Source organism: Colletotrichum higginsianum, chromosome 4 (genome assembly GCF_001672515.1).
Source record: "Colletotrichum higginsianum IMI 349063 chromosome 4, whole genome shotgun sequence".
Lineage (NCBI taxonomy): Eukaryota > Fungi > Ascomycota > Sordariomycetes > Glomerellales > Glomerellaceae > Colletotrichum > Colletotrichum higginsianum.
This window is the reverse complement of record NC_030957.1, coordinates 3,436,178-3,461,305: the sequence shown is the minus strand read 5'-3', so window position 1 is coordinate 3,461,305 and position 25,128 is coordinate 3,436,178. Positions and strand designations below refer to the sequence as shown.

Genomic DNA, 25,128 nt, shown 5'->3' with positions numbered 1-25,128 from the left:
AAAATGTCCCGCTTCTCCCATCTAGACACGGACGAGGAACGGCTCCCACACGGCATGCAGCGCGTGGGCTACGATGCCGACACGCAAGTTTACACATACCAAGACGCGGACGGGAGCTACTGGGAAGGCGCGCCGGGTCAGAAGTATGGGCAGCTGACGCAGGTATCCGGGCCATCGTCTGGGCTGGCCGAGGAAGCCGAACATGATCCCTTCATCCCGCACTCCGCTTCAGGCGGCGGCAGTCGGCAGCAACAACAGTGGACGGAGAAGAAGCCATGGAGGCAGGAGATGAGACCACTTCTCAACTTCTTTGTCATCATCGGGCTTTTTCTGCTCGTGCTGACGTGGTGGCTGTATCGCACGTCCGACGGAAACGAAGTCGCGCCGGAGTGCGGGCAGCAGGCTGTGCCGTACAAGATTGAGCAGGGCAACACGTGCTGGGCGATTGCGACGGGACAGAAGATTAGCATCGAGGATCTGATCAAGGCGAACGAAGGATTGAACTGCGATAAGTTGCAGGTCGGAAGCTTTATCTGCGTGCCCACCGTTGGGGATGCGGCATGAAGATATCGAGACGTCCGGGGTGAGGGGGAGTGTGGGTGGTGAGACGCCGAGTGCTTTTGTTGCTGGATACCCTAGAGGAATTTTTCCAGTTTGATTTGCAGTTGTGTGCTTGTCGCTGCCTTGTGTACCGCAGGAACTTGAACGGCCAGGCCAGACGTCTCCCCCCCCCCTTACTGGTCTCTGGGGCTTGGTTTTTAGATGATTTCGATGGCAACCGAGATGGCAGGCACGGCATCTCCTACAACAGGAATAGCACCGGCCCGAGTTCCCTAATTGCACAAACAAGCACGGTATCCCATCGTTACGATGAGGGCAAGGAATCGATTCGCCGTTGGCAGGCCTCAGCATCGACAACTTCGATGAGATAGTGACTGAGTGAAGTGTCATTGAATCCAGTACGACGTAGGTGGAAAGGGCAATCAATCATCAATTCTCAGGCACACTGCATCACATGCAAGAGGTTCGACGCAGCAGGGAATTTGTAGTAGATTGGCAGATTGTCTCACGCTTCAACAACCATAGTGAGCGGAACTCCTTCAGGCTGCAGAGAGAGGTGGGGGAGGGGCCCCCATTCGACGTCGAGGGTTGGCTGATGGTACGACGGAAATGGATTCGCTACGTGCCCGGAAGTACCGGCGCATACCCGGGTCCACACTCGGGTACCTTGCGCCAGGTACACTCTCCAGACCCTTATCGCCGTGCCTTGGGAGGATGGACGCGACTCTGCTCTGCAATCTTTCCGTAGGCGAAATAGGATCAACCTTATCCGAGCTGCTGCTAGCATCCGCCCACGAAAACAAGCTCTAACGCGCGTGCCAATTTCCTCTTGCTATTGCAAACTGATACAGCCTTCGTTGAGAGTGGTGCACCGAGACCTTGGCAATGTGTTGCTGCCGTGCGCGGGTATCGTGCCCACTGAGGGGCCGCGCTGGGAGTTCCAGCACGGGCGAGGTCTAGCGCTGGTTTTCCCCGGAATTACAGCGTCTGGGGAAGTGGGTTCTAGGGCGGGCCCCCGCGAATCGCCCCACATCCTGCTGCAAGTCCCTCCCTTCCCAGTCACTCTCACCCAGACACATTCCATCCAGACGCCTCTACCTCAGCGAGCATTGTCCCTGTTCACCTCAGCAAACCGACACGTCGACTAGCTCTCCACTTAGAGGCGAGAGTTGGCTGTCATTCATGCGAAAACAACTTGCTCTCACAGCCTGAACAGAAGGGCAGCTTCTTTCTCTACCTCTATCCTTCGCCCTTTCTCTGTTCTCCGGATCGGCTCACCTCATTGCAAAATCAGCGTAGATAGCTAAGATGGAACTGGCCCCATAGCGTGCTGTTAAAACAAAGAAACACCACAGCTCGAATGTCTTAACAACCTCCAACTAATGCACGACCTGCCCATGCTGGCGTCACACATCTGCCCACAGCGTTGCAGCAGGAGGCCGGTCTACCGTCCCTCCCTTCCCTCTCCCCTCCGGTACCTTCCAAGTCACGCCAGTCAAGCCACCACCCTTCAGGATTTGGGCTGCGGCGTATTAGACGCTCGTCCGCGTGATGATCCGTCCTACCCCGCACGCTCAAGACAGGAACTACGTCGAGGGACTGCCCCTGAACCAGTCATTGCTTTAAGAAGAGGCCGTATTCCTCCTAATCCGTGGCTTTTTAGGAACGCGTGTCTCGCTCCTTCTGCCTTCATCAAATCACTTCAAATCGTCTGTCGTCAAGATCGCTCACACCTGTTTCCTTCACCAACTAGTCCAAGCACGCACTCGTACACCGAGTAGAACATCCACAACACCATCAACCGCATACGGTGCGTCTATTGGCTCCCTTGATTCCCACCTCACTGATACTCCTGCCGGTATTTCACAAGAAGAGATACAATCCAACCTACTCCTCGCTGCCTAATCATCAACCTCGTCCTACCCGCCATCAAAGACAACTGTGCAACAATATCCCATCAACATCTGTCCATGATATTAACACCTTCTCCCTTAGACCATACAACATGGCCCCTCGTATCCCCGTCACCAAGTCCACCGAGACACTCTGTTATGGCGTTGCCACCGTCGGCGCCTTTCTCCCCATCTACCTCATGCTTCCTGGCGCCGAGCACCGCCTCGCCTCTCAGACCACCAAGTGGGCGCCCCGTTGGGAGCGGAATCTCTCTTACTTCACCCCTACCGCCGAGAGGGGCATCAAGCGCGTCGAGCCCCCCGTGTCCAACGTGGTCCGTCGCATCGATAACCGGCTACCGCTTGAGCGTATGGCCAAGGGTCTCGACAAGCGTATTAAGAACGGTATCGACCGCTTCAATAACACCAAGTAAATCCTTGATGCAGGGTCGAGTAGGGGAGCGTTGACATGGTGTACTTCAGATGGCGATGGCGGAGTGATGGTAGGAGCATACCATAGTCGGGTCTCAGGACACAGTACCTAGAGAATGCATCAGATATCACATAGAAGTCACCACCGCAGCAAGCAAACAAAAAACAAAACAGTCAAACGAGTATTGCCTCCACTTTCTTGGCTCTGTGTTCCACCCCTTCAGTGCCGCGTATTCCGATAAAGCTGCTGTGAGCTGTAGACTGTTGCCGTCTCAGGGAAACTGATGCTCCATTGATCACTGGGCGTGGATGCTTGCATGTCGACGCCACCTCGGTCTGCAGATAGTCAGGCCATTATGAACGACCTGGACAAAGCACTGTCTCACTTGCGCGAGCGGGGTCATTCCATACAAGTAGCGGGCCACGCCACATCCTCCTATTTTGCATCTCCAATCCTTCTCGTCCCTGCTCAGGACTCGGCAGCTGATCCAAGGTCGATGTGTACAAATCAGAGAGGGCGAGGCGCTGCAGCATCCACTCCACCAATAGCATTGAATGTGATTTAGCCGCTGAGGCGAATTTGCCTCGTCCCGTTTGTGGCCTCATCCTCAGCTCGTCCAACTGGTTGTTACCCTGCACGATTGTGAAAGAAACGTCTCGGCACTGCAGCAATCTCGAGAACTCTGTCCATTGAAAAACCTGAAAGGAACCCTGATAGTTGACCGAGTGGGAGCTGTCACGTCTGACTTCTTCCCCCGCGGCGTCATTCCGAGATTCTTTGCTATGTACTCGCATTATGAGTTCCAGCATGCCTCTCTTGATGGCGGCCAGCTCCGGAGAGCGGTTATGCCACGCAATGGCGAAGCCGAGGCCGACCGCATGATTGACAATACAAAGAACCCTAGCCTGCTAAACCAAGCTGGGTTGCCGCGACCGTCTTTGTCGGAGTCGCTAGAAGACGAGGCGACGAGATCACATCACACCCGCTCAAGATGCCCTGGAAGTCTCCCCGCATCCAAGATTCGTAACCCGTGCCTGATGCATTTCCCAATCAGAGGAATCGAAGGTCAACGACGCTTCGGACACAACCGTGGCTCTCGTCTTGACAGTCGCTGTCGGCCCCCGCTCTTAAGACGTCTTGAGTTTTCCAAGCCGGACACATGATTGTAGCTCCTCGTTTGGATTTTCAGCGAGTGCAGTGTTGTTCTCCTGAGACAACTCGGCAACGAGCAACTCTCTCGGCCAGCCCTCGTACAAAGATGAGATCGGTACCCGGACTACACTTTTTGTGTCAGTATTAAGACAAACTATTGGGCCTTAGGCCAGCATGGCCCTGATCTCGGAGTCCGTCCTGGCTTGCAATACTGTAAGGCTGCACCGTTCTGCCTGCTGTCCCACTTGCGCTATCGCTGCAGTCCTCTCTCTGGTCAAGCCCCGCCACCCGCTCCCCCTCGGAAAGAAAAAAAGGGAATACTGGATTGATAGTACCCCTAAGGCATGGTCGGACTTTGGTGTCAAAGCGATGGTTTCCGCTGCTATAAGTCAGCTTAGGGCTGGCTGGCTTTGATGAGAAAACCCCGAATGCGTAAGTGAGGTTGTGAAGCCATCTGCCGCCAGCTGTCGTAGCCGGCCTTGGCTGTTCACCAACCTGCAGAACCCACATGGCAATTTCCAACGCATGAAGCGTCACGACGCGAACGCGCCGTCGGTCGGGATAGAGTCGCTTTCTGCGTCCAAATGTCCATCCCTCGACGGCGCACATTAACCGACATCCCTGTTTGTTTCTTCCCACAAAGCATGCTATGACTCTATGTTTGTTGAGGCGCGAAACTCATCCTGTCACGAGCGTTACCCACGATCCCGACCGTCGTTGAGGTACCTACCTTCTCCTCTGTTCTCTGTATCTTCACCTACAGACCATCACGACCAGCCATGAACTCAATGGCTCTTCCCCGAACTCTCGCGAACACCAGCTGGCGAGCTGTATCAGCCGCTTCGACAGCGGTGCCAAGTCACGCAGGGTTCCTCGCACAGCGATGCTATGCGACACGCGCTATAAAGTCGACGACGGCTACTGCAACTGTCACGACTCCGAAAGCCACCGCCGCCGCGAGGAAGACAACAGCCGCCGCCACGACGAAGAAGAGCGCGAGCACTGTTGGCGCCGTAAGCAAGAAGACTACTCAGGCGCGGACTGCTACGTCGAAGACGAGCTCGACCAAGCCCACCTCCGCGACTGCGAAGTCCGCTGCTGCCGCCCCTCTGAGCACAACCCCCAAAGCCGCAAAGGCCGTCAAGAACACTGCTAGTTCTACAACCGCTACCAGAGCTGCCACCGCAACTGCGAACAAGAAGGTGTCTACGACCAAGGCTGCTGCTGCCGCCGCTCCCAGGACTCCCACGCCTGTCTCAAGCCCTGCGCCTACTGCCACCTCGGCGACAGTAACACCAGCGAGCGCCCCGAAACCCACTCCAGCGGTGGCCCCAACAACGGCCCCGACCCGACCTGTTGCCCCTACATACCCTCATCCGCCCCGCGCGCCGGAGTCGGAGCCGGAGGCCCACCCGAAGCTGAACCCGAATAGTAAAGAGTACCGCAAGGCGTACGGCACAGCGGCAAGGAAGTGGACCGCGACGATGGTCGCCATGCCCATTCTGCTTGTTACCTCCTATTATCTCTTTGACAGATGTGAGTAGTGTCTTTGCTCGTGTTGCTCACAGGTTCTTCGCTAACAAAGTCGCAGTGGCTCTGGGAAGCAAGCCAAAAGTAATGCCGGATTTTGAAGGAACCAAAAAACACATCGAGGAGGCAGAAGCTGAAGCAACGGCGCAAGTCAAGGTGGCCTAATCTCCATTCTGTATTGTAACGACCTTGACGAATACCCACTCCCGCTCCCACGAGGTCGAACTAGCATCCATGTTGCTACTTTCCGTTTTGTCTCTGCCTGCGCGTTTCATTCTTGATGCCATGTGCGAGTTGACCAGTTCTAGGCAATAATGGGGCAACGCATAGCTGAGGGCCGCGATCTATGATCATGTTGTTCCTGGCCGTCAGCCTCCAAGCTTGTCATTCCAGATTCAGCTTATGACTAACTCACCTGATTGAGATGGTAACGCCCAGCTCTACAGCTGAACATGTTCTTTTTAACTCGGCTAGCATCAGACCAGAGAGCTTTGCTCACACGTTTGATAATGCCTAGGCAACTAAGTCATTGGCTGTTCTTATTTCATTTTTTGTCAATGACTGCAAAGGAAACTAGAAAGTGGTAACCAATCCATTATAGCCCAGCCATTTCTTGCTCTGGCCATGCTCTTTGGCCTCATTAGGCTTGCCGCTGTATACCACAATATTCCTACTCTTGACAGTACCACTCTTGCTGAGCAACCTCCGCTTTCCAGCTGTCGTCAGTGGTGGGTCGTCATCCTCATCCCGGATATAATATGCCCAATCCGCGGTATCATCAAGCTCCGTCTGCGAGTACCCGTTGCCCAGCCAGGCGAACCGATTGCCGGCATACTTGACCTCCAGATCGTCCCATCTCACCTCCTTGATGGCCTCGATGTAGTGTAGCGTCGACCCTGGCCACAAGGCCACGACAGGTCCATTGACGCCGGACTTGTACCACGACTGGCACGTATCCGACCAGACGGTTTTGCTCATGAACCACTCCTTGTACTCGACAAAGTCGCGGACAGCCTCTTCTCTGGGAGCGACCTCGACGATGTTGGTCGTCTGGTATCGGTCGATGACCTTGAGCATCCAATCTGCCTGTGCCTCGATGGCCGACAAGACTGGCCCGTTGCCTATGGGGCAGTTGGGGCCGAGCATAAGGAAATAGTTGGGAAACCCAGCTGCGGCCACGCCGAAGTATGACTCCGGAGTGACGGCCCATTTGTCTTGGAGGTTGTCACCAGAGGGCCCAACGACGGGGAAACGAGGTTTGAAGGAGGTGTCGAAGCCGGTTGCGCAGATGAGGACGTCGACGGGGTACTCTTGGCCGTTGTCACAGAGGCACCCACGCTCTGTGATTTCTTTAATCTCGCCATAGACAACTTCGACGTTCGGTTTAGTGAGTGACTCGAGGTAGTTGACCCCCGGTGTTAGACGGCGACAGCCTACGCTCCATTCCGGGATAAGATTCGATTCGAGGCAAGGATTTCTCAACTTCTCCTTCATCTGATGAGTAAAGTAGGCGCGGGTTTCTTCGTTGATCTGGCTGTGCTTGAGGAAGATGCCAAATTGACCGTTAAGCCCAGATTCGATGTTCTTGCGGTACTCGAGCAGCGCGCCGGGCTTGTTGGCGAACTCATTCTTCTCCTCGCGGGTGAAGTTGTGTTGTTCTAAACCCTGCATAGGAGACACCCACGTCGGCTCGCGGATGAAGGCCGTAACCTTTTTGCACGTCTCGCGGATTGCAGGAAGAACCTGGATGCCTGAGCTGCCGTTGCCTATGAGGCCGACGTGCTTGCCTTCGAGAGAGACGGAGTCGTCCCAGTTGGCCGTGTGGAGGAGAATACCCTTGTAATTTAACAAACCTGGAGTTGCGGGCCATTTCCAGTTATTGAGGATGCCGCTGGCGTTGATGAGGATATCGCAGTGGTCTATGGCTGTCTCCCCAGTTGTCACGTTCTTGACATGAACGTCGTAGCCGCCATTCTGGACGTCCCAGTACACCCCTACAACTTGGTGCTGAAGTTTGATGTATTGGTACAGTGAGTATTTTCTTGAGAAGTGCTCGAAGTATTGGAGAACCTCCGAAGCTGGTGGGTACACCGAAGACCAGTCCAGCTTTGGCTCAAAGCTCCAGGTGTAGTTGTGAGACGGAACATCGCAAGCACAGCTGACGGGAGTGGCATGTCAGCGGTTAAGAGATTGGGAAATTGTCTGCAGAGGGCTTCGATGAAGGGTTCGCATACCCTGGGTATTTGTTTTCGAACCAAGTCCCCGCTACGGAGGGGTTCTTCTCGTAGCACTGAAGCGAGTAGTTCTGGAAATGTCTCTGGAGTTTGTACGCCATCAACAACCCAGAGGCGCCGGCACCGATACATATGACTCGGATATTTCGTTCGCTTTGGATCGGGCTCGAAAGCCTATTTGCGATATCTTGGTCACCGGGTTGAGTCGTCGTCGCCGATGCTAGAAAGTCGCCCATGATCGGGTAGTGATAGCAAACGCCGAAGGACGAACATAGACTCGACCAAACCACGAGGGATCTCAACGCAAATGACCGTGCTTCGCCAGTTAGGAACAGAAAAGGCTAAGTATAAAGAGGAAGGATGGTGTTGAAGAAACCGGAGACAATCGAATGAATACACCTATCTGGACGGGCAGAAGGATGGAGGATGTCTGCGCAATTGGCCATGGTGCGTTTCACCTTCTCGACTCCAGTATTCTGCTTTGCCCTAATATATTGGTAACGAAACTCAGTGACCACGTCGGAAACAAACCTCACAAACAGTTCCAAACAAAAAAAATGTGGACCGCCTTGTCCCGGGGCACACATACCACGCTGGGGTAGAGTACGGCTCACCGCATGTGGTGTTTTACCGCAGGTCAACACTAATACTTCTGCCGTTCAAGAGCATTGCCATTCCATTTTATTTCGAGTCAGGTGTGCGAGAAAAGAAGGAACGTCGTTTGTCAGGTTGCAAGCTTTACTGACTCAACGAAAGACGGCACTGGGAACGATCCCCAGTCATGTCGAGGGGATAGCGCCCGCTTGGACCACGGACATGGCGGTTCGAACACTTAGTCTCAAGGCTTGTTGATGCACTGTTTCCAAGTTGGGACGTTTCTAAACCTTTGTCTTTGGACGGCACACGTATGAGGCCCTCTTCGAATAATACAGGTCCTGTGTTGTACACGTAGTACTTCAGTTCAAGACATTATAATGTGCCGATGGGGATATGAATCACGCGTTTCTTCGCAGTTAGCTATAGGGGACAATCGCATTGATGATGTCGAAAGAGTGACCCTCTGCCGAACCATGACGAAGCATGCCCGAAGATAACGAAAAGTGGCGAGTGGATGGCGGCTCTGATGCCAGGTTATGAAGCCTCATCCGACTGAGATTCAACGATATGCCGACGACGAGGAGCAGATATGGCGGGTGATCGGAACGAGCTGGAGAGCATCTATTGGCCATTGAAGGTTATACAAGGTCATAGGAAGATGAAAGTACCGTACATACTACACGCTGTGGCGTTGAGCATAACTAGCCTTCCGAGTCACTTCAGATGGGTGTTCCTCGGGGCTGTGCCCTGAAGTAGTGCGAACCCAGTGTCGCTCCAGGATGGAGGGGGTGAGAAGTTTATTTACCAACCAGCAGTTAGCCACGTTGGTCGTCGAAACTGTGGACAGCGCCGTCTGGAACCAGCGCTGTTATGTACCGGGCTTCTCCATACGAACAACCGGCACTGCCTTGCCGCTCTGTTGGTGGAAACGGCCGCTTGAAAGGCCCGGAGACACCAAAACGGGCTGACGTCGCCTATCAAACCCTCGAGAGCTCTGACCAGGAGCGATATTGGAAGACTTTGCCGACCTAGGTATATGCGCAATAGCATAGGACGTCACAAATGCGACTTGGGTCCTTTCGACTCTGCTAAGGCCGCAGCATCCCTCTTGGACCACTCTCGCATCACTTTCCTCTGGATCTTGCCGCTGACCAGCTTTGGAACCTCGTCAACGAATACCACGCCGCCTACCAGCGCCTTGTGCTTGGAAACACGCCGCTTGACCCATTCTTGTATGTCTTCGGGCTTGACATTCCCTCTCGACACGTCTTGGATGGCAACATAGGCTCTGGGCCACTCATTTCCGTCACTGATGGACCCTTATGTTAGATACCCGAGCGTTCCGCTTTCCTAGGCATTTTTTTCATAACTTACATGGCAATTCCAACCACGGCAGCATCTGCGACATGTTCGTTTTCTAACAAGACGGCCTCCAGCTCGGCGGGGGCGACCTGTAGAGCGTTGACTTTGATTAGTTCCTGGAAACATATTAGCTGGGGGCCCGAGACCACATATTCAGAGAAAATGCTCACCTTCTTTCGATCCACGATCCAGAAATAGCCTTCCTCGTTGCAGACGGCGACATCTCCAGTCTTAAGCCATCCGTCTTGGTCCAGCGTCTCCCGGGTGGCAGTCTCGTTGCGCCAATAACCGAGACAGATATTGGGACCTCGGATGCAGAGCTCGCCCGGTTGACCAAAGCCAACCTCCTTGCCCTCGTCGTCGATCAACTTGCACTCGCAGTTCGGAATCAACTTGCCAACACTGCCATTGTCATCCTTAACGCCACCAGGGACCACGATACCTCCACAAGTCACTTCCGTCATCCCCCATCCTTGGTTAATCTGCATCGAAAATCTTCTTTGGCACTCGTTCTGAAGCTCTCGCGATAAGGGGGCGGCTCCACAGAGCATTTCCTTGACGCTTGATAAGTCGTAACGGGCAGTTTCTGGACGCTTCGAAAGCATCACCAAAACTGGCGGCGCCACCTGCAAGGTTGTAATTCTGAACTTGCTCACCGCGAAGAGAAAGTCCTCATATCGGAACTCTTTCATGACATAAATAGGGATGCTCAACCTCATGGCCATGAGTATGGCGTAAAGCTGACCGTAGGCGTGATAAAGGGGCAAGAACCCGATCCACCTCTCCTGCGGCCGACGCGCAAAACTGTAAGGCTTTTCTGCGTATCTCATGAAAATTGTCTGTTCGACGTTGGCTATGAGGTTATAATGAGAGACGCACACTCCTTTGGGAAGTCCGGTAGTTCCCGAGGAATAATTGATGGTTGCAATCGTTCTGGTCGATTCTTCCGCGTCAAGTTCTGGCCAACGATAAGAATCTGCCTGGGTCGGACTGCCCAGCATTTGCCTCCAATCTGGAACTCCGTCTCGTGATTCGTTTTCATTCTCTGAGAACTGAAAAACCCGGCTCCGGGGAATGTTAGATTTGTCAACCGCCTCAAGAATCCGTTTGATGTAGGCTGGGTGAGCAAGCACCACCTTGGCCGCGGTGTTAGTCATTTGGTGGACAAGCTCTACGAGTGATTAGCCTACGCACTGAAGCGTCAAGCATAGTTGAGGAGACATAACGAACCAGGAACTGTGTATGCTGGGTTGGCGCCACTAAAGATGCACCCGACAGACACAATGCCAAGGTAGGCCACCGGCACGAATATTTGGTTTGGTGTGCACATCATAACGACATCCCCGTTTTGAAGTCCAAGCTTCTGAAGGCCCATGCCAACTCTTTTCACCCACTGTAGCATTTGTCGTGGCGATAGATTGATGCGGTCATCTTCGCTATCGATCCAGAGAGGCTCGCTAGATGGTGTTGAGTTTTCGGGGAAAAGATAGGAAAGGACATTCGTCTTCGGTATTTCCAACGAAGGATAGGGCGATTTGAAAACCATCTTGAAAACAGCTCTCAAGGGGTTTGCGCTTTTGAGACAAGCCGGCGTTGACAGCTCAGCTTGAGGAAAGGTGGAGACGGTCGAGCGAGAGACTTGTTGTCGTATATCAGAGTACGCAAGGTAAGCGTCGGGAGAAGTGCAGCCTTTGGTCCAAATAACCATGTCTTCACATCCCAATCAAGAGAAGGGGTGTTGCAGTGTTTTCCCCAGCTTTACTAGTTGATTCCAGTCAGCTTGGTCATGTCGACCCTCGGATCGTCTCGGTAAGAAGCGGCCAACATGCGGGGTAGGTAATTGGGTTTGACGTAGCTACCCGAACCTCCCGGATGTTTAAGAGGAGATCAGCCCAAATAGCTTGGTATCCGGAAAGATTCTGGGGATCGAGACTGCTTTCTCAATCTTTAAAAGAAGGACTATCCCCCTCAAGCTGCCAACTCACCGCCTCGAAGTTTAGAACGAACTATTTGACAGCGTTCACGTGGGAACTCCAAGGGTTAGGTCCCGCCTACCCCCTGGAAGGGAAGAGTGTGCTCGCGACTGGAGGCTCTCGAAAGCTGGGCATAGGTATGGCCACTACGTTCCTGCTAATAAGATGTTCTCAGGTAAACATCACACCCAGGAAGCTGGATGGTGAGCAGGGCATCGACCGGGCCGTCGAGAAGTTTGACCATCTCTCCATTGCATACATGAGATTAGCATCGGACTTGCTATGAATATCGAGTATTTGAAAATCATTATCCGTAGTCGGGTATGATATGTTAAGAAAACTGTTAGACGAAGGTCTCAGATGGAACATGTCACATGTAATTGAGTACAGAGAAGCTATGTACTCTACACTGGATACGGAGCCCCTGTGATGCCTTGGCGGGCGCATCGAGTGGTGCAAACAAGCCTGTTGTTGGTGATTGCCACAAGATGAAGACGCACCTGGGGCATAGTTTTGCGGTTGAGACAGGCCCGAAAAACATCAAATCGAACATCATCGCCGAGAGTTGATGCAGGGTCTGATCCAAAGTTGGGCCCCACCAAGGACATAAGTAGTAGCAATTAGCCCCTCAGTTCGACTCGGCAACGTCTTCGGAATCGCCGGGTCGCAGTGTCCCCTGTTCGCCGGCAGCAAAGCTATCATTGGCGGCTTACTTGAATTATGACCAACCATGATGGCGGTAACAGGTCGATGCCGATCATCAGCTTCGAGACGGCGTGAAGATCGATGTCAGAGATGCGCATTTGGCTCCGGGAAGGATGTCAAAGAAGGTCAGATAAGGGACAGAAGGGATGCGAGAATTTGAACTCCATCTAGATAAGTTATTAGCGCATCTGCCTAGGCAGACACCTAACTTTCCCTTTGGTTTCTTTCTCCCAACGTAGCAGATGGTGACTCAATAGGTAAGGTCTACCCGTAGAGTTTTATCACATCAGGCTGCTGACCAATCTTCCGGATGATGCAACACTTCCCTTTTAATAAGTTATATCGTTGTCATCAGACAATGTCTTCCTCATTATCGACCCGTCGTACACGCTCACCATTCCTTCGCGATCGATCAACTCACAGGTCAGCACGTCAGATTGACCATGAATGGTTTTTGATTCTGTGAATACTCTCAGCCTGTTGATGGATCTTGAGAGGCAAACTAAAGCCAGCAACCAGCTTCTGTTGGGTCCCCGTCGCTATACAATCAACATTTTCATCATGTTTCACACAAGAAGGCCGTAGAGTCCATGTTTGATTGACTTACTGCTGCCCTCACACACCCTCAAGAAAAGTTTCGTTCTCTCTTGCACAAGACCCATGCATGCAGAACTTGGCGCGACACTTAACAACCAACAACTTGACATCAAGTGTCCCAAAACTTCCCATAGGAAAGTCACTCACCTGCAGGGTGCTGTTGTTCGACCAATAGTCGAGGCAAGCAGCTATTTCAACAGGAGCTCCGCTGGGTGCCAAACTGCCGAGTCAAAGAGCGAGTGCCAATGTCGTCTTTCTGACTCGAGAGCAATGCTGATTAACTTCCCAAGACGCTCTATTACAATGTGGATGACACCGTTCGATGACAGTCGCATTCGTTTGTCAATTCGGGTATGGATGATTGGGATGCTGCTGACCTCGGTCTTATGCGGTTCCGGGTGCGGGGTCCAAGCGGGGCATTGATTCCAATTTTGATGGAGAAGACCGAGACTGCGCCGGAGTTGTCCCCGGTCGAAGAACCCATCTTCCGGACAAGTACGTATTTCTTCCGGAAACATAACGGAAGTTTACCTACAGTACATACAGTACCTAGGTACCTAGAGTAAGGTGCATACATAGCAGGTCGGCATGACACTTGCACTTCTGCCACACTCCAGCCACAGTGGCCGTGCGCTGCAGTGGCCACCTTACGATGGTTGCAGCTGAAATTCAACTTCCAAAGTTCAAACATTCCACACAGCTTTCATCACCAATCCGCCGCATGAGATAGATAGATGCTGGGCCCTGGTTCTCGTGCAAAGTCGTTCATCGCTTCATTTTGGCAGCCTTTTCTTCTTCTTCTTTGGACCCCGTCACTAATATACACCTCTCTGGTTTAATCTTACTTTTTATTTAACCCGCTCAATCCACAGACGCCAAATCGCCCCGCTGTTCCCGCAAGGCCCGTCGGTTGAGGAACCCCACGATACGAAGATAAGACCACTCCACTGGGATCAGGCCCGAGTTCATATTCGGCAACGAGTATGCTACTCTTCCCCGACGGCGACACCAACGGCGGCGATGCCAGACGTGATCGCCTTGCCGCCTTGCCTGAGGAGCTGCTCTTTGAGACGCTCAACCAGCTTTCTCAAAAAGACTTATGCAATGTGTCGCGATTGAACAAACGGTACCACAGGCTGGCCGATGCCGTCTTGTACAAAAGCGTTCACTTCCAAAGCCCGGAGCTTCATCTCACATTCAGCGAGTCACTAGGCCGTCGGCCACGCCGTGGTTCAGCTATCAACGAGGTGAAATTGGTGTACCCTAATGAGGAATTGTCGCGACTGGCTTTGGACGGACCTGTCCACAACTCTCATTACGATCCCACGCGCTCTGATACCCTCTCGCGCACGCTCTCCGTCATGTCAAACTTGGAGAAGCTCGACATTGCCGTGCCAGAAGTTCTATTGCGCGGTATCGGGACCCTGTTCAACGGACCCTTCGACTTGGCCTACCTTAAGGAGTGTACGCTCTTCTACCAGTGCCCCAACGACGCCTATTGGGACCTGCGAGAAAACATCCACATATTTGCCCACCCAACGCTGGAAACTCTGGTAATCAAGAGGGCCAAGCTTGACGAGAAAGGGTTCGACTTCATGGAGCGGCCCCACGAGACAGCATTGAAAAGGTTGCATTTCATCGAATGCGACATCAACGACGATGGGCTATCGGACCTTCTCGAATTTCCAGAGGGGCTGGAGGAGTTCGTGATGACGCAAACGTCAGAACCGAGACCAGAACTGGAGGAGAGTTCCGACAATTTCGCCGACTACGTGCTCGCGCTCACATCTCAGGCGCACTCTCTGAAGACGTTGACCATCGATTCACCGACGCTTGGGTGCCGCAAGCCGTTGAGAATGAGAGAGTTTGAGGCGCTCAAGACAATGCGAATGAACTGGGATTATCAACTTTTCGGTCAAACGTCCAAGAAACCACGAATGCACTCGGTCGGCCTCCCGCCCGAAATGGAAACCTTGGAGTTCTTCAACGAGATGGGCACGGATGAGGAGGTGACGGACCTCTTGCTCTACACAGTCCAGACTAGGAGCATTGTCGCTAAGACGTGGAGGACATTCGTTGTGGTCGAGGGCGACGACGGAGTGTCTGCAGAGATTAAACAAGCATGCAAAGAACAGGGTCTGAAGCTGGATATTATTGGTGGATTCGACACGGAAGGTGACCTTGACTAGAAGAGGAGTTGGGCGAATTTGGGTCTCATACAAGAGTATAAACAGATGGTAGACAGTCTAGAAAACAAACCAAACAACTGGTGAGAGCACACAGAGAATAGACAAAAAACAGGCTAACCGGACACGAAGCCTAAACGACACTGTATGAAGAGGTATAAACTAGCAATGTTTACGCTTGCAGTTTATTGCTCTCAGTTATCCGATGACACGTCTCGTGCCCTTCCTGTAGCACAAACACTATAAAAGGGATAGGTAAGTTGCGATGAATTGAACCATTTATCCCGAGCGGGACCCGGTGGTCTCTATTACGTTTTCGCCGTGAGCTCGGTGGTCAATAGCCAGCCTCAAGTATGGCTTTGGAGGACTTGGAGGCTGAAGGTAAGGCCGTGTGAGTATTTTCCCACATCCCTCAGCTTGATATCCGTTTCAGCGTTCTGCCTGCGCGTCCGATCTGTAGTCTTCCCAATCAGAAAGTCACACCCTCTTGAAGGTATGGTCAAAAGGCGAGACATATGAGGGTGAAATACCCACCAAGCTGCAGGCTGCGGGTTCGGGAGGTCGGGGATGCGCATGACCAACCATGGGGGTACGGCTCCAGACCGAGATGGATCAAACCACATGCATCAATGCTAGGCAGGAGTTGATAATCCAGTGAGAAACGTGTTCTGCCGCTTGCCCCCTTCACCATCAATGAGTGCGAGTGGGGGGAGGAGAAGGAGGGAGACCGACGCGCAACAGCACGATCCCGACGCGGCACCATTGGTTCTGGCCCCTCTCTTTTGGGTGGATTGAGGACGCGGAGATAACGCGGGGTTACGTCACTGGTTGTGAATTGGCTTGCATCTTCCCCGTTCATCCACTCCTCCCTCATGTTCTGTTTCCGACTTCCAACCTCGCCCTGGCGTCGGCGCAACGTCGACGTGCTCGTCCAACCCGTCAAGGCCATGATAGTTCCACAGTCAATCCGCCACGTCCCGTCACCCGGGAATGGCAGATGAGAAATCCACGATCCGCTCTTCTTCTCAGGCCCCGCTTGGATACCGATCCGCTGTGAGCCGTTAAAAAAAGGTCGAAGAGAGGAACCGGCCCAGCCAGGAATTGACTTGCCGCGGGCAACCGTCGCCGATCAGTCTCTTCCTTTCTTCCTCCTCATTCGATTTCGAACGCGCCAGCACGTTATGCTACTTGCATCGTATATCTGCGGTGACGGGTGGGCCCATTGTCATCCCCGCATCCGACATGCAGCCACATGGCTTCGAGGCAGCAGAGGCTCATCCGCTCTCGTGTCGCCGGACAATCCATTGCCGACTTGGGACCTTGTATTCTTTCCTCGCCCCCTCCCCGCGCGCTCTCCATGTCCTCAAACAGACCCGGGGCCAGTGACCAAGCTGCAAGCCCTTTCCTATCGACCCACTATCCCCAGACCATCGATTGTGGGTTCAGCGGAAGAGACTCAGGCTCCCCCGTCTGGGGTAGTGGATGGTCTGAAGGCGCTCTCTCAGAGGCAGTATGGTGGCTATCAAGGACCAGATGCCAAATCACTGACAAATGTTGTGCCGTGAAACCTGGTTTTTGGTAGGACCACGATGTTGGCTCGAGGTCGGAGCGCTGGCAAGTCCCCAGGACTGACAAGTCTTGAGTTCGGATCCAGAGAGCTTGCTTCAAGTCCAGTCTCGGGGCAACAGGATGTCTGTTACGTCTTCTACCTTTTGCGTCTGCGCCTGCACCACCGCATCTTACCACATCTGTCGGTTCTCGGGATCCACAGTCCTGCCGGTGGTCTATACGGTAAACCGAGCCGGCAATCCTATTCTGACCAAAACTTGCAGCAAGTCGTGAAAGAGGGGTGGTTTGCGTGACACTTCCATGCCCCATTTGTTTATCGTCACGGCGGGCTCACCTGTCTCTCGATGTTCCTGAGCTTTTTCGGCTTAAGGTCTTGATGTCGAGACTACCTTCTCAGAGCTTACCATCTTCCTGTACGCCTTCTTCAACCTCACATACAATACACGCAGTCCATTTCATGGACTAACTGACAGTCCGTCCTCGCAATCTAAGCCTATTCCCTGTTGATGCCCTGGCACGTTCTGCCACGCAACACCACTGTGTACAGAATGACTTTCATGAAGGGGGAGAACAAGTCAGCCTTGGAGGAAGCTGCTGAAGTCGCTGCCCAGAAAACAATTCCTTCTCGCACCCCAACATCCAGTCCCGGCAGCAAGCCACAAGTGAGGCATAGGGCCTCTGTTGCATGCGCCTCCTGCCGCGACAGGAGGATTCGGTGTGTGGTTCCGAAGGGCGAGTCCGAGTGCATTCAGTGTAAAAAGGCCAGCAGCGAGTGCATCATCAAGAATGACGACGAGCGGCGACGGTACGTGCGCAAGATCATGGTTCCCAGCCCAATGAGATCTACAACCCTGACTCTGACAAAAGGCCAATATCGAGGGCATACATGTCCTCCCTGTCCAACCGTATCGCCATGCTCGAGCACATGCTTCTGGACAATGACATACAACCCCCTCCAGCAGTACATCCCCCAAAATCGAGACATGAGGCCACAGGACCCTCAAAACAGTCAGACGAACAACGGAAAATCCTGGCTAAAAAACCCATCGGTCCGGAGGCCTCTTCTCTGTCAGATTCAGGGAGCGAAGACTGCACGGCACAAGATGGCGACCTTGCCGAAGTCGCGTCGGTCACAAGATCGGGATTGTGGCCAGTGTTAAAGAATCAATCTTCTTGCACAACCGAACCGAACCAGGAAGATGTTACCCACCGTTTTCTGTCGACGAGAGGAAATCTGTCATTTGATCAGCTTTCTGGACAGCTACGTTTTTTCGGGCCTACGGCTAACTTTCATTTGTATCGAATCGAATCCGGCGACCAGCTTCAGTGTCGCCAGCCGTCGGAACAGGTTGGTCGAGCCCAGAGCTATCTCCGGACCCTCAACAGCGCGACCCACGACTACCTCATGAGTAACTTCTGGACGCATTACGACAGCACGCTTCGAACCATACCTAGAGAGTCGTTTGAATCTGCCCTGGAGTTGCAAAACCGAAAGTTTTACTCATCATTCCTGCATGTTTCAATCCTAGCCATAGGGTTCCGCTTTGCTGATCCCTCCCGAGAAGATGTCAAGCAGATGGCAATGGGAACCCGGGAGAGCAGCCTGCACAGAGAGGCCAAAACTATGGCTGAATCAGAACTTGAGCAGCCTGGCGGCATTCCTAGCGTACTGGCTCTCCTACTTCTCGGCGATCTGGAGTGCGGCGTTGGCAGAGATAACTCTGGTTGGATGTATACGGGTGAGCCTGGAAAAAGACTCCTGCTTCATGTGCACCCTTCTAATATGTTCTCCAGGAATGGCCATCAGGTTGGCTTTCGACATTGGGCTTCACATCGACTGCCGTGACAACGGCATGAGCGAACAGGAGGTCGACATCCGTCACATGGCAATGAGAGCCTGCGTATTATATGACAAGTATTGGGCGCTGTTTCTTGGTCGGCCAACGAGTATTAAACATCGAGACATTGACCTCGATTTGCACTCCAGGCGGTTTTCTAAGCCGAGTTCCCCCAAGGAATGGCCCGGGGTTGCCGACAAAGCAGACAATGTTGAAGAGATCCAGACCCATCTCGTAGAACTGATGGAACTCTCAAGTCGCATCGCTGAAATGAGAGGCAAACCTCAAACCCACGACATCACTCATGTAGACGGTGATGACAAGTGCAATGGAAGCAGCGATGAAAAAGACGCCGCGTATTTCCATGCCATCGAAATCGAGCGTCGACTTCGAGATTGGCACAGGCGATTACCGGAACATCTGCAATGGAAATCTGCCAACATCGAACACGCCGCTCTCAACTACTTTCTTCTGCATCAGCAGTATCATGTTTCCATGGTATTGCTTCATCGTCCGTGGGCGGAATATGATCGGAAGACCGGCGACGAGATGAGCACCGGTCAGTACGCAATTCCAGGTCCAAGCTCAGACTCAAGAGACGCCTCACTTCAGCACCGCAAATTCTCTCCAGAGACCAACGGCCCCTGTACGAGTATAGAAGCCAACAGGATGTCGTCTTCTCGTCAAGTATGCAGCTTTCACGCGATGTGCGTAGCAAAGATCTTCTGGCAACACCGCCAGAGATTCGACGGTACCAAGATCTTCATCACGGGCGTCCAGCACGCTGGCACAGCCGCTATTGCCTTGATAGCAGCATCCACGTACCGTCGCCGCGCGCCAGAAAGTCGAACGTATCTCAGGGGCCTAGAGATATTGGCCAGTGCCATCAGTGACATGGGTCAATCGTACCAACCGGCGGCATGCATGGAAAACCTTCTGAAGGAGGTTCTTTTGAAGCTCCGAAACGACATCGGGGACCCTGCTGACCTTTCTCCGCCACTTGTTACATTGCTTGGTAGCGGAAAATGGGTGTGTTCGAGCTCGAACTTGAGATGCAGCTCAAACAGTACAAACTCAGTCCTGCCGGAAACACGTGAAGCAGACGCTAGCGATGAACAACCGCGGAAAAGACGACGTTCGTGTTTCACTGGTGCTCGAAGAGCATCGGAGCTCAGCCGCCCACCTTTGCCATTCTTCACTGAACAGCTACAAGAAACACGTCGCAGGTCTTCGCAAAGTTGCTTTGCTGTCGGTAACCGTCCACTGTTCGACCTGCCCGCATCTACAACGAATGGCGATAAACACGAGCACTTCAACCTGGCCTTTCTCAAAGGGTCCGAAAATGAGCCAGAAAAAACATCAAAAACCACGATCAAGACAACTGGGAAGTCGATTCTTATCACACCGCCGTCTGGCAGCTGGCCAATTGTCACATTTGACGAGAGTCCGGTGTCTACGTCCCGGAATGCAGACTTTGGGTACGATGAGCTGATAAGCGAAAGTGGCTCAGGGACAGCCGGCTTCGGTCCCGATTCGACATCAGTCGCGCAGAATAGTGGAATAAGAGGCGAGAGTGCTGCTCTACTGAAGCCAGCGGCATCACGACCAATCCTCGGCGATCAGATGAATCGGAGGCATACCGAGAACGAGGAAAAGAACTACAGTACATCGCCGGCCGTCGGTCTTTTCGGCGGAGACATGGGCTGGATGGGCAGCGAGATGGACTCCAACATGATGGCCTCGGTGAGTCTTGGTGACCTAGTGCAGAGCTCAATCGCGGACAAGGTGGTCAGGGATAGGACATATGAAGCCCCCAGAAACCATGAGCTGGATTTTATGAGCTTTTGATACAGTATTAACCGCATGAAAACCGAAGTAATCCAAAGACGCAACCATACGAAGACCAAGGCGATGTTTTACCATGTTATCAATACCACTGTCATCAGCCAGATCCTCACATTGGATTTGACATGCGCCTTGGTACACACCATGAAAACAATGTCAATTCGGAGTGACTGCATAAATGCTGCAAAATGATCCCTATATTGGCCATTTCCATGCATCTAGAAGCACCACTCCGCCTCGCTGCTACGAGCTAGACGGTGTGAGCAAACTTGTATGTTGGCCTCAATGCTAACGTGCCGTGAGCCCACCGTCAGCAACCAGACCGGCGCCTTGCATCAAGCTACTCATATCGGAAGCAAGAAAGGTGATGCCTGGAATTCAAATCGATGATCGGTTAGCCCGCAAGAGGAAACCTGGAAGGGAAGGGAGGTGGGCGATTCTCACAATCAGCAATCTCCTCAACTGTGCCCAGACGCTGGAGCGGTGTATCGGCGATGTAGCGACTTATCGCACCCCCGGGCTCTTGTGCAAGAGAAAGAATGGTTGGTGTCGCAATGAAACCAGGGCAGATGGCGTTGATTCTGATACCGTGAGGTCCGTATGTGTTGGCATCGCTCTTGGTCAGGCCCATCACTCCTGAAAACCTTGTGTCAACAGAAAACCCACTGCTAGGTTGGGTCGGTTTGGTAGCTCACCATGCTTCGCAGTCGAGTAGGCCGTCTGGAACAGGAATGGCGCGGGCGACACGACGCCGAGGACGGACGCGACGTTGATGATGGCGCCACGGCCCCGTCGGAACCCCAGATCCCTAGATGCTCACATCAGCAGCAGCGCGTCTTATACCATACCTAGGCTTCGGGGGCCATTGCGCGTACTTTTGGTTCAGCATGACCTTGATCTCCTCACGCTGGCATCTCCACACCCCGTGCAGGTCGATGTCGACAACTCGGAGAAACTCATCTTCATCAGACTCATGCGTTGACCGACCACTGCCTCCGATTCCGGCATTGTTCACGGCGACGTCGAGACGTCCGAAGCGCGACACCACCTCGCCGATGCTGGTATTCACTTCCGAGGCGTCGCGGACGTCAAGCGGGAGGCAGAGGGCTTCGGCAGTGGGATACAGACGCCCTAGAAGGTCGGTTGTTGCTCCGAGAGCCTCACGGTTAACGTCAGCAAGAGCGAGGCGTGTGATGCCGTTTTTCGCGAATGCCAAGGCGGTTTGTTGGCCGATACCTTGTAGACCAGATCACTCAGCGTCAGTCCAAAGCCATTATCACGATCCAGAACAAGAATGCTGCATGGTGTTTTGGGTCACATGGCTGGGTTTACCTGAAGCAGCGCCGGTGATGAAGGCAGTGCCTCGAAGAAGCGACGCCATTTTTTTTTGAATGAGGTACAGATCAAGGCCCTAGGCCATGGTGGCTCGAAGCGCCTATGAGTTCTACTGCACGGACACTTGGCGGAATGGAATGGAACATTATGGGATGAGACAGTGAGATCTGCCGTTCTCCGATCCTGCTTGCGGACGACCAATCTACTGTCATAAGCCTCCATCGGTATGAGCTAAGGTGTATCGGTGGTAAAATCGCGCGAATCCTTTGCGAAGTGAAGCGGGATGATCGCGGAGAAGAATACCCGGCCTCAGATTCGGACCAGGACAGCGTCTGATTACTACTACGCGTGACGGTCATCTCATAGCAGCAGAACGCAGCTCCATTGATCCCCAGGCTGCCTACCTGACACGACCTGCAGATTGAATAATACCCAGCCGTATGCACCCTTAGATAAGGGGGTCGGCCGATGAAAGCAGAATCGTTAGCTAATGCTATTAGAATAGAAACCCGCCCGAGACGTAAAGCAACGTTCATAATGCCATCCATCGCACGTTTTTGTGACCGACACTCATCGGCCATTCCTTGAGACAATTGGAATCCAACCGGGTGCTCAAAGTCGGTGGCATGTTCAGTCAATGTAGGAGTCGCCTTGTGGTTCGTGCTCGATCTTTTCAAAATCTTGCCAATGCATCCGATCTTATGAACTTGAATCATGACAGATGCCATGTGTTGGATCCCCTTGTGCACAGAGAGTTCCAGTGACGGCCAAACCAGAGAACAATCAGGTGCAGAACGACCAGAACGACACTCCCTCGCAGGCCCCAGGCCCAGGGTAGACCATTGGGCATACGTCTACTTGTCTCCCGCCCATATGGAGTGAGCGGCCTCGTACCGGCGCTGGCAAGGCCAAGGTCGAGCGCAGCCAGCATCACCAGAGGTGCTGCAATGTTTGGACTGACCATAAATGGCCAACAAGGGCGCGTCAAACTAAGCATCTTGCTCAGGAAAAAGCCGAGCCGGAGGACTGCGAGGAGAGGATTGGCGTTGTAGCGCACGAGCTGACTAGCTCGCATTCTTCCTATCATGAGCTTGTGCCGCAGGGCTTCGAAAGGCGTGGCAGGAGGCGGCATCAGCAGGGGCGGCGAGTTCAGGGGCTCGTCTTTGCTGGAATCCACGCTCTCTTCCCGTTCGGGGGATAGACGGATAAAACTGTCTTGACTGCGCGAGGAAACCATTGCCTGGGCCTGAGGTCGAAGCCTCGGTGAGCCAGAGTCCGACTGTTTCTGAAAGCCGGCTCGTGAAGAATCGGCATCAGCTGCCCTACTAGGAATGTTGTAACCTTCTTGGGACGATGGATACCTCGCTTGCTTATGGGGATCTGCGACGAAGTCAGCTTGATAGATAGCGTAACCTCTAGAAGTTGATGAGAAACGAACCTGACACGGGGGTGCTTGGGGGCATTGGGGAATCCAGACTCTGAATCCGGCGCCCATTGATACCCATTGACGGGCTTGAGCTCCTACCTCGAGGTACACCATCCAGACTAGACTCTGTCTTCATTGCGCCCAGAACCTCGCTTGCGCTTGGGCGTTGCAAAGGGTCGAGGGCAAGTAACTTTTTGAGAAGTTGGTACAGCTTTGATGGGAGGTCTGGCCGCTCTCTACGCTCGTCTTGGAATCCCTGCCAGTCTGTGATTTCCGCGCGCAGCTCATCGATGTCCTCTAGTTCCTCGTTGATCGTATTGGCGCTACGATAAGGCAAACGACCAAAGCACATAAAGTAGAGAATCATTCCGAGAGAGAAAATGTCGGACTTTGTGGTGAAGTTGGCGTAGCGCCCAGTTGAGTCTTTCTTCAAAACCTCTGGGGCGCAGTAGGAGATAGTTCCGGTCGATCCAGTTGACTTGCGGACCATGTTCTCCGACTGAACCTCGCCGAAGTCACTGATCAGACAGAGCAGCCCGTTGCCTTCACGATGCAGAAGACAATTGCTTGGCTTGAGGTCACGGTGAATATAGCTGGCAGCGTGAAGATACGCCAGTCCAGAGGTGATGTCTTTGAAGAGGGAGAATATTTCCTCAAAAGACAACAGTCTTTGTGAATTGAACTGGTCGCGGGGAAGTTCGAGCTGACCCTTGGACTTGCGGCGCATCTGCGCTTTAAGCTGCTCCTTGGTCGACTCCTTCGGTTGGTCGCCAATGATGTACTGAAGCAAATCGCCGCCATTACAATATTGTTGCAGGATGAAGGCGCATGCTACACTGGGGCCGAACCGAGTCAATGTGACATCTTCAAGCCAAACGTGGCGGTAAGAGACCAGGTTCGGGTGTGATAGCTTGGCGAGCAACTCAACTTCGACGAGCACTGAGAAGATCTGGTTTCAGCAGAGATTGGTGGGAGGAGTTTGATTTGCAAATGGCGTACCTTTTTCGAGCCATGCATGATCGTCGCCAACGGGCACTCGCTTACATGCAAAGTGACCTTGGAAGGATCAGATAACAGTCGGATTTCGTGCAGACACGTCTGTTTACGGAGAGCACATACCGAGATGGCAGCCGTCAATTTCGTGGCGGACGAGCAGCACCACGCCCTTACCCCCACGGCCAAGCTCCTTCTCCTCGACAAAGAAAGTTTTGAAGTAATTGGGGCTGAAGGCCTCACGGCGAATGCGGCTGCCCTCTTGAACGGCTGGTGTGCTCGAAATAAACTCGGCATCCTCGGTCTCGTCTATGACCGCAGCTTGCGGATGGGGTAAGCTTGGTTGTACAAATCGGCGGATGGGACTGGACGGAGGGTGATCGACGCGAGCTCCGTGGCCGCCGGCTCGCAGCATGCGGAAGTAGTTGGGGTCGACGAAAGACTCATGATGGCGAGTGCTGTCAAACTGGCGCTCTGGGGAGGATGATCGCAAAGGCTGGCGGCAAGTCGGGCACTCGGACAGGCCTCGAATCTCGAGTCGTTGGGAGGAGGGATCGCGGACGACGATGGCGTTACGATGGCGGCTAGAAGAACGGCATTAGGAACAACAGGCCAGCAGAAGAGTCAATAAAGGAAGGATAAAAATAAAGGCGACGAACAGGACTATCTCGCGACCTTCTCGCGGGTGGTATGGAATCAACGACATGGCTGTTGCCTCAGGGTGGTGGTGTTGCTCTGGGTCGTCAGACCAGCAGAAAATCCTCAAGCATGGCCAGAGGCAACAAGAGATACGGCGTTCGTATGCGGGTGCTTTAGTGTATCCGGCCGGAGATCGAAGTAGTCGAGGGTCGGGTAACAAATGATGTGACTGATGGGTGCGCCGTGTTGTTGTCGGGGCGG

The 25,128-nt window shown here is 53.3% G+C and overlaps 10 protein-coding genes across 10 annotated transcripts; 6 read left to right on the top strand and 4 right to left on the bottom strand.

The window, feature by feature from the left end:
- Nucleotides 1-3: 3 nt before the first annotated feature.
- On the top strand, nucleotides 4-564 carry CH63R_06361 (LysM domain-containing protein; the record flags this gene model as incomplete). The annotated part of the gene is made up of 1 exon (XM_018301336.1): nucleotides 4-564. The coding sequence occupies one exon, from the start codon at nucleotides 4-6 to the stop codon at nucleotides 562-564; it is 561 nt and encodes a 186-aa protein (XP_018159186.1).
- Nucleotides 565-2,566: 2,002 nt separating this feature from the next.
- Nucleotides 2,567-2,887, top strand: CH63R_06360 (4-coumarate:coenzyme a ligase; the record flags this gene model as incomplete). Its single annotated transcript, XM_018301335.1, has 1 exon — nucleotides 2,567-2,887. One exon carries the CDS (start codon nucleotides 2,567-2,569, stop codon nucleotides 2,885-2,887), a length of 321 nt encoding a protein of 106 aa, XP_018159185.1.
- Nucleotides 2,888-4,817: 1,930 nt separating this feature from the next.
- Nucleotides 4,818-5,733, top strand: CH63R_06359 (uncharacterized protein; the record flags this gene model as incomplete). Its single annotated transcript, XM_018301334.1, has 2 exons — nucleotides 4,818-5,574; nucleotides 5,630-5,733. 2 exons carry the CDS (start codon nucleotides 4,818-4,820, stop codon nucleotides 5,731-5,733), a joined length of 861 nt encoding a protein of 286 aa, XP_018159184.1.
- Nucleotides 5,734-6,141: 408 nt separating this feature from the next.
- CH63R_06358 (Monooxygenase) lies at nucleotides 6,142-8,038 on the bottom strand (the record flags this gene model as incomplete). The annotated part of the gene is made up of 2 exons (XM_018301333.1): nucleotides 6,142-7,726; nucleotides 7,803-8,038. The coding sequence occupies 2 exons, from the start codon at nucleotides 8,036-8,038 to the stop codon at nucleotides 6,142-6,144; spliced, it is 1,821 nt and encodes a 606-aa protein (XP_018159183.1).
- A 153-nt stretch (nucleotides 8,039-8,191) lies between these two features.
- Nucleotides 8,192-8,547, top strand: CH63R_06357 (uncharacterized protein; the record flags this gene model as incomplete). Its single annotated transcript, XM_018301332.1, has 2 exons — nucleotides 8,192-8,249; nucleotides 8,345-8,547. 2 exons carry the CDS (start codon nucleotides 8,192-8,194, stop codon nucleotides 8,545-8,547), a joined length of 261 nt encoding a protein of 86 aa, XP_018159182.1.
- Nucleotides 8,548-9,455: 908 nt separating this feature from the next.
- On the bottom strand, nucleotides 9,456-11,469 carry CH63R_06356 (4-coumarate-CoA ligase 2; the record flags this gene model as incomplete). The annotated part of the gene is made up of 4 exons (XM_018301331.1): nucleotides 9,456-9,708; nucleotides 9,774-9,877; nucleotides 9,932-10,932; nucleotides 10,992-11,469. The coding sequence occupies 4 exons, from the start codon at nucleotides 11,467-11,469 to the stop codon at nucleotides 9,456-9,458; spliced, it is 1,836 nt and encodes a 611-aa protein (XP_018159181.1).
- A 2,550-nt stretch (nucleotides 11,470-14,019) lies between these two features.
- On the top strand, nucleotides 14,020-15,225 carry CH63R_06355 (F-box domain-containing protein; the record flags this gene model as incomplete). Its single annotated transcript, XM_018301330.1, has 1 exon — nucleotides 14,020-15,225. One exon carries the CDS (start codon nucleotides 14,020-14,022, stop codon nucleotides 15,223-15,225), a length of 1,206 nt encoding a protein of 401 aa, XP_018159180.1.
- A 2,114-nt stretch (nucleotides 15,226-17,339) lies between these two features.
- Nucleotides 17,340-19,885, top strand: CH63R_06354 (Nitrogen assimilation transcription factor nit-4; the record flags this gene model as incomplete). Its single annotated transcript, XM_018301329.1, has 4 exons — nucleotides 17,340-17,596; nucleotides 17,659-18,530; nucleotides 18,586-19,658; nucleotides 19,856-19,885. 4 exons carry the CDS (start codon nucleotides 17,340-17,342, stop codon nucleotides 19,883-19,885), a joined length of 2,232 nt encoding a protein of 743 aa, XP_018159179.1.
- An 877-nt stretch (nucleotides 19,886-20,762) lies between these two features.
- Nucleotides 20,763-21,855, bottom strand: CH63R_06353 (Short-chain dehydrogenase; the record flags this gene model as incomplete). The annotated part of the gene is made up of 5 exons (XM_018301328.1): nucleotides 20,763-20,845; nucleotides 20,919-21,110; nucleotides 21,170-21,282; nucleotides 21,323-21,710; nucleotides 21,807-21,855. The coding sequence occupies 5 exons, from the start codon at nucleotides 21,853-21,855 to the stop codon at nucleotides 20,763-20,765; spliced, it is 825 nt and encodes a 274-aa protein (XP_018159178.1).
- Nucleotides 21,856-23,224: 1,369 nt separating this feature from the next.
- CH63R_06352 (Calcium-dependent protein kinase) lies at nucleotides 23,225-24,934 on the bottom strand (the record flags this gene model as incomplete). The annotated part of the gene is made up of 3 exons (XM_018301327.1): nucleotides 23,225-24,174; nucleotides 24,355-24,812; nucleotides 24,888-24,934. The coding sequence occupies 3 exons, from the start codon at nucleotides 24,932-24,934 to the stop codon at nucleotides 23,225-23,227; spliced, it is 1,455 nt and encodes a 484-aa protein (XP_018159177.1).
- Nucleotides 24,935-25,128: the final 194 nt, after the last annotated feature.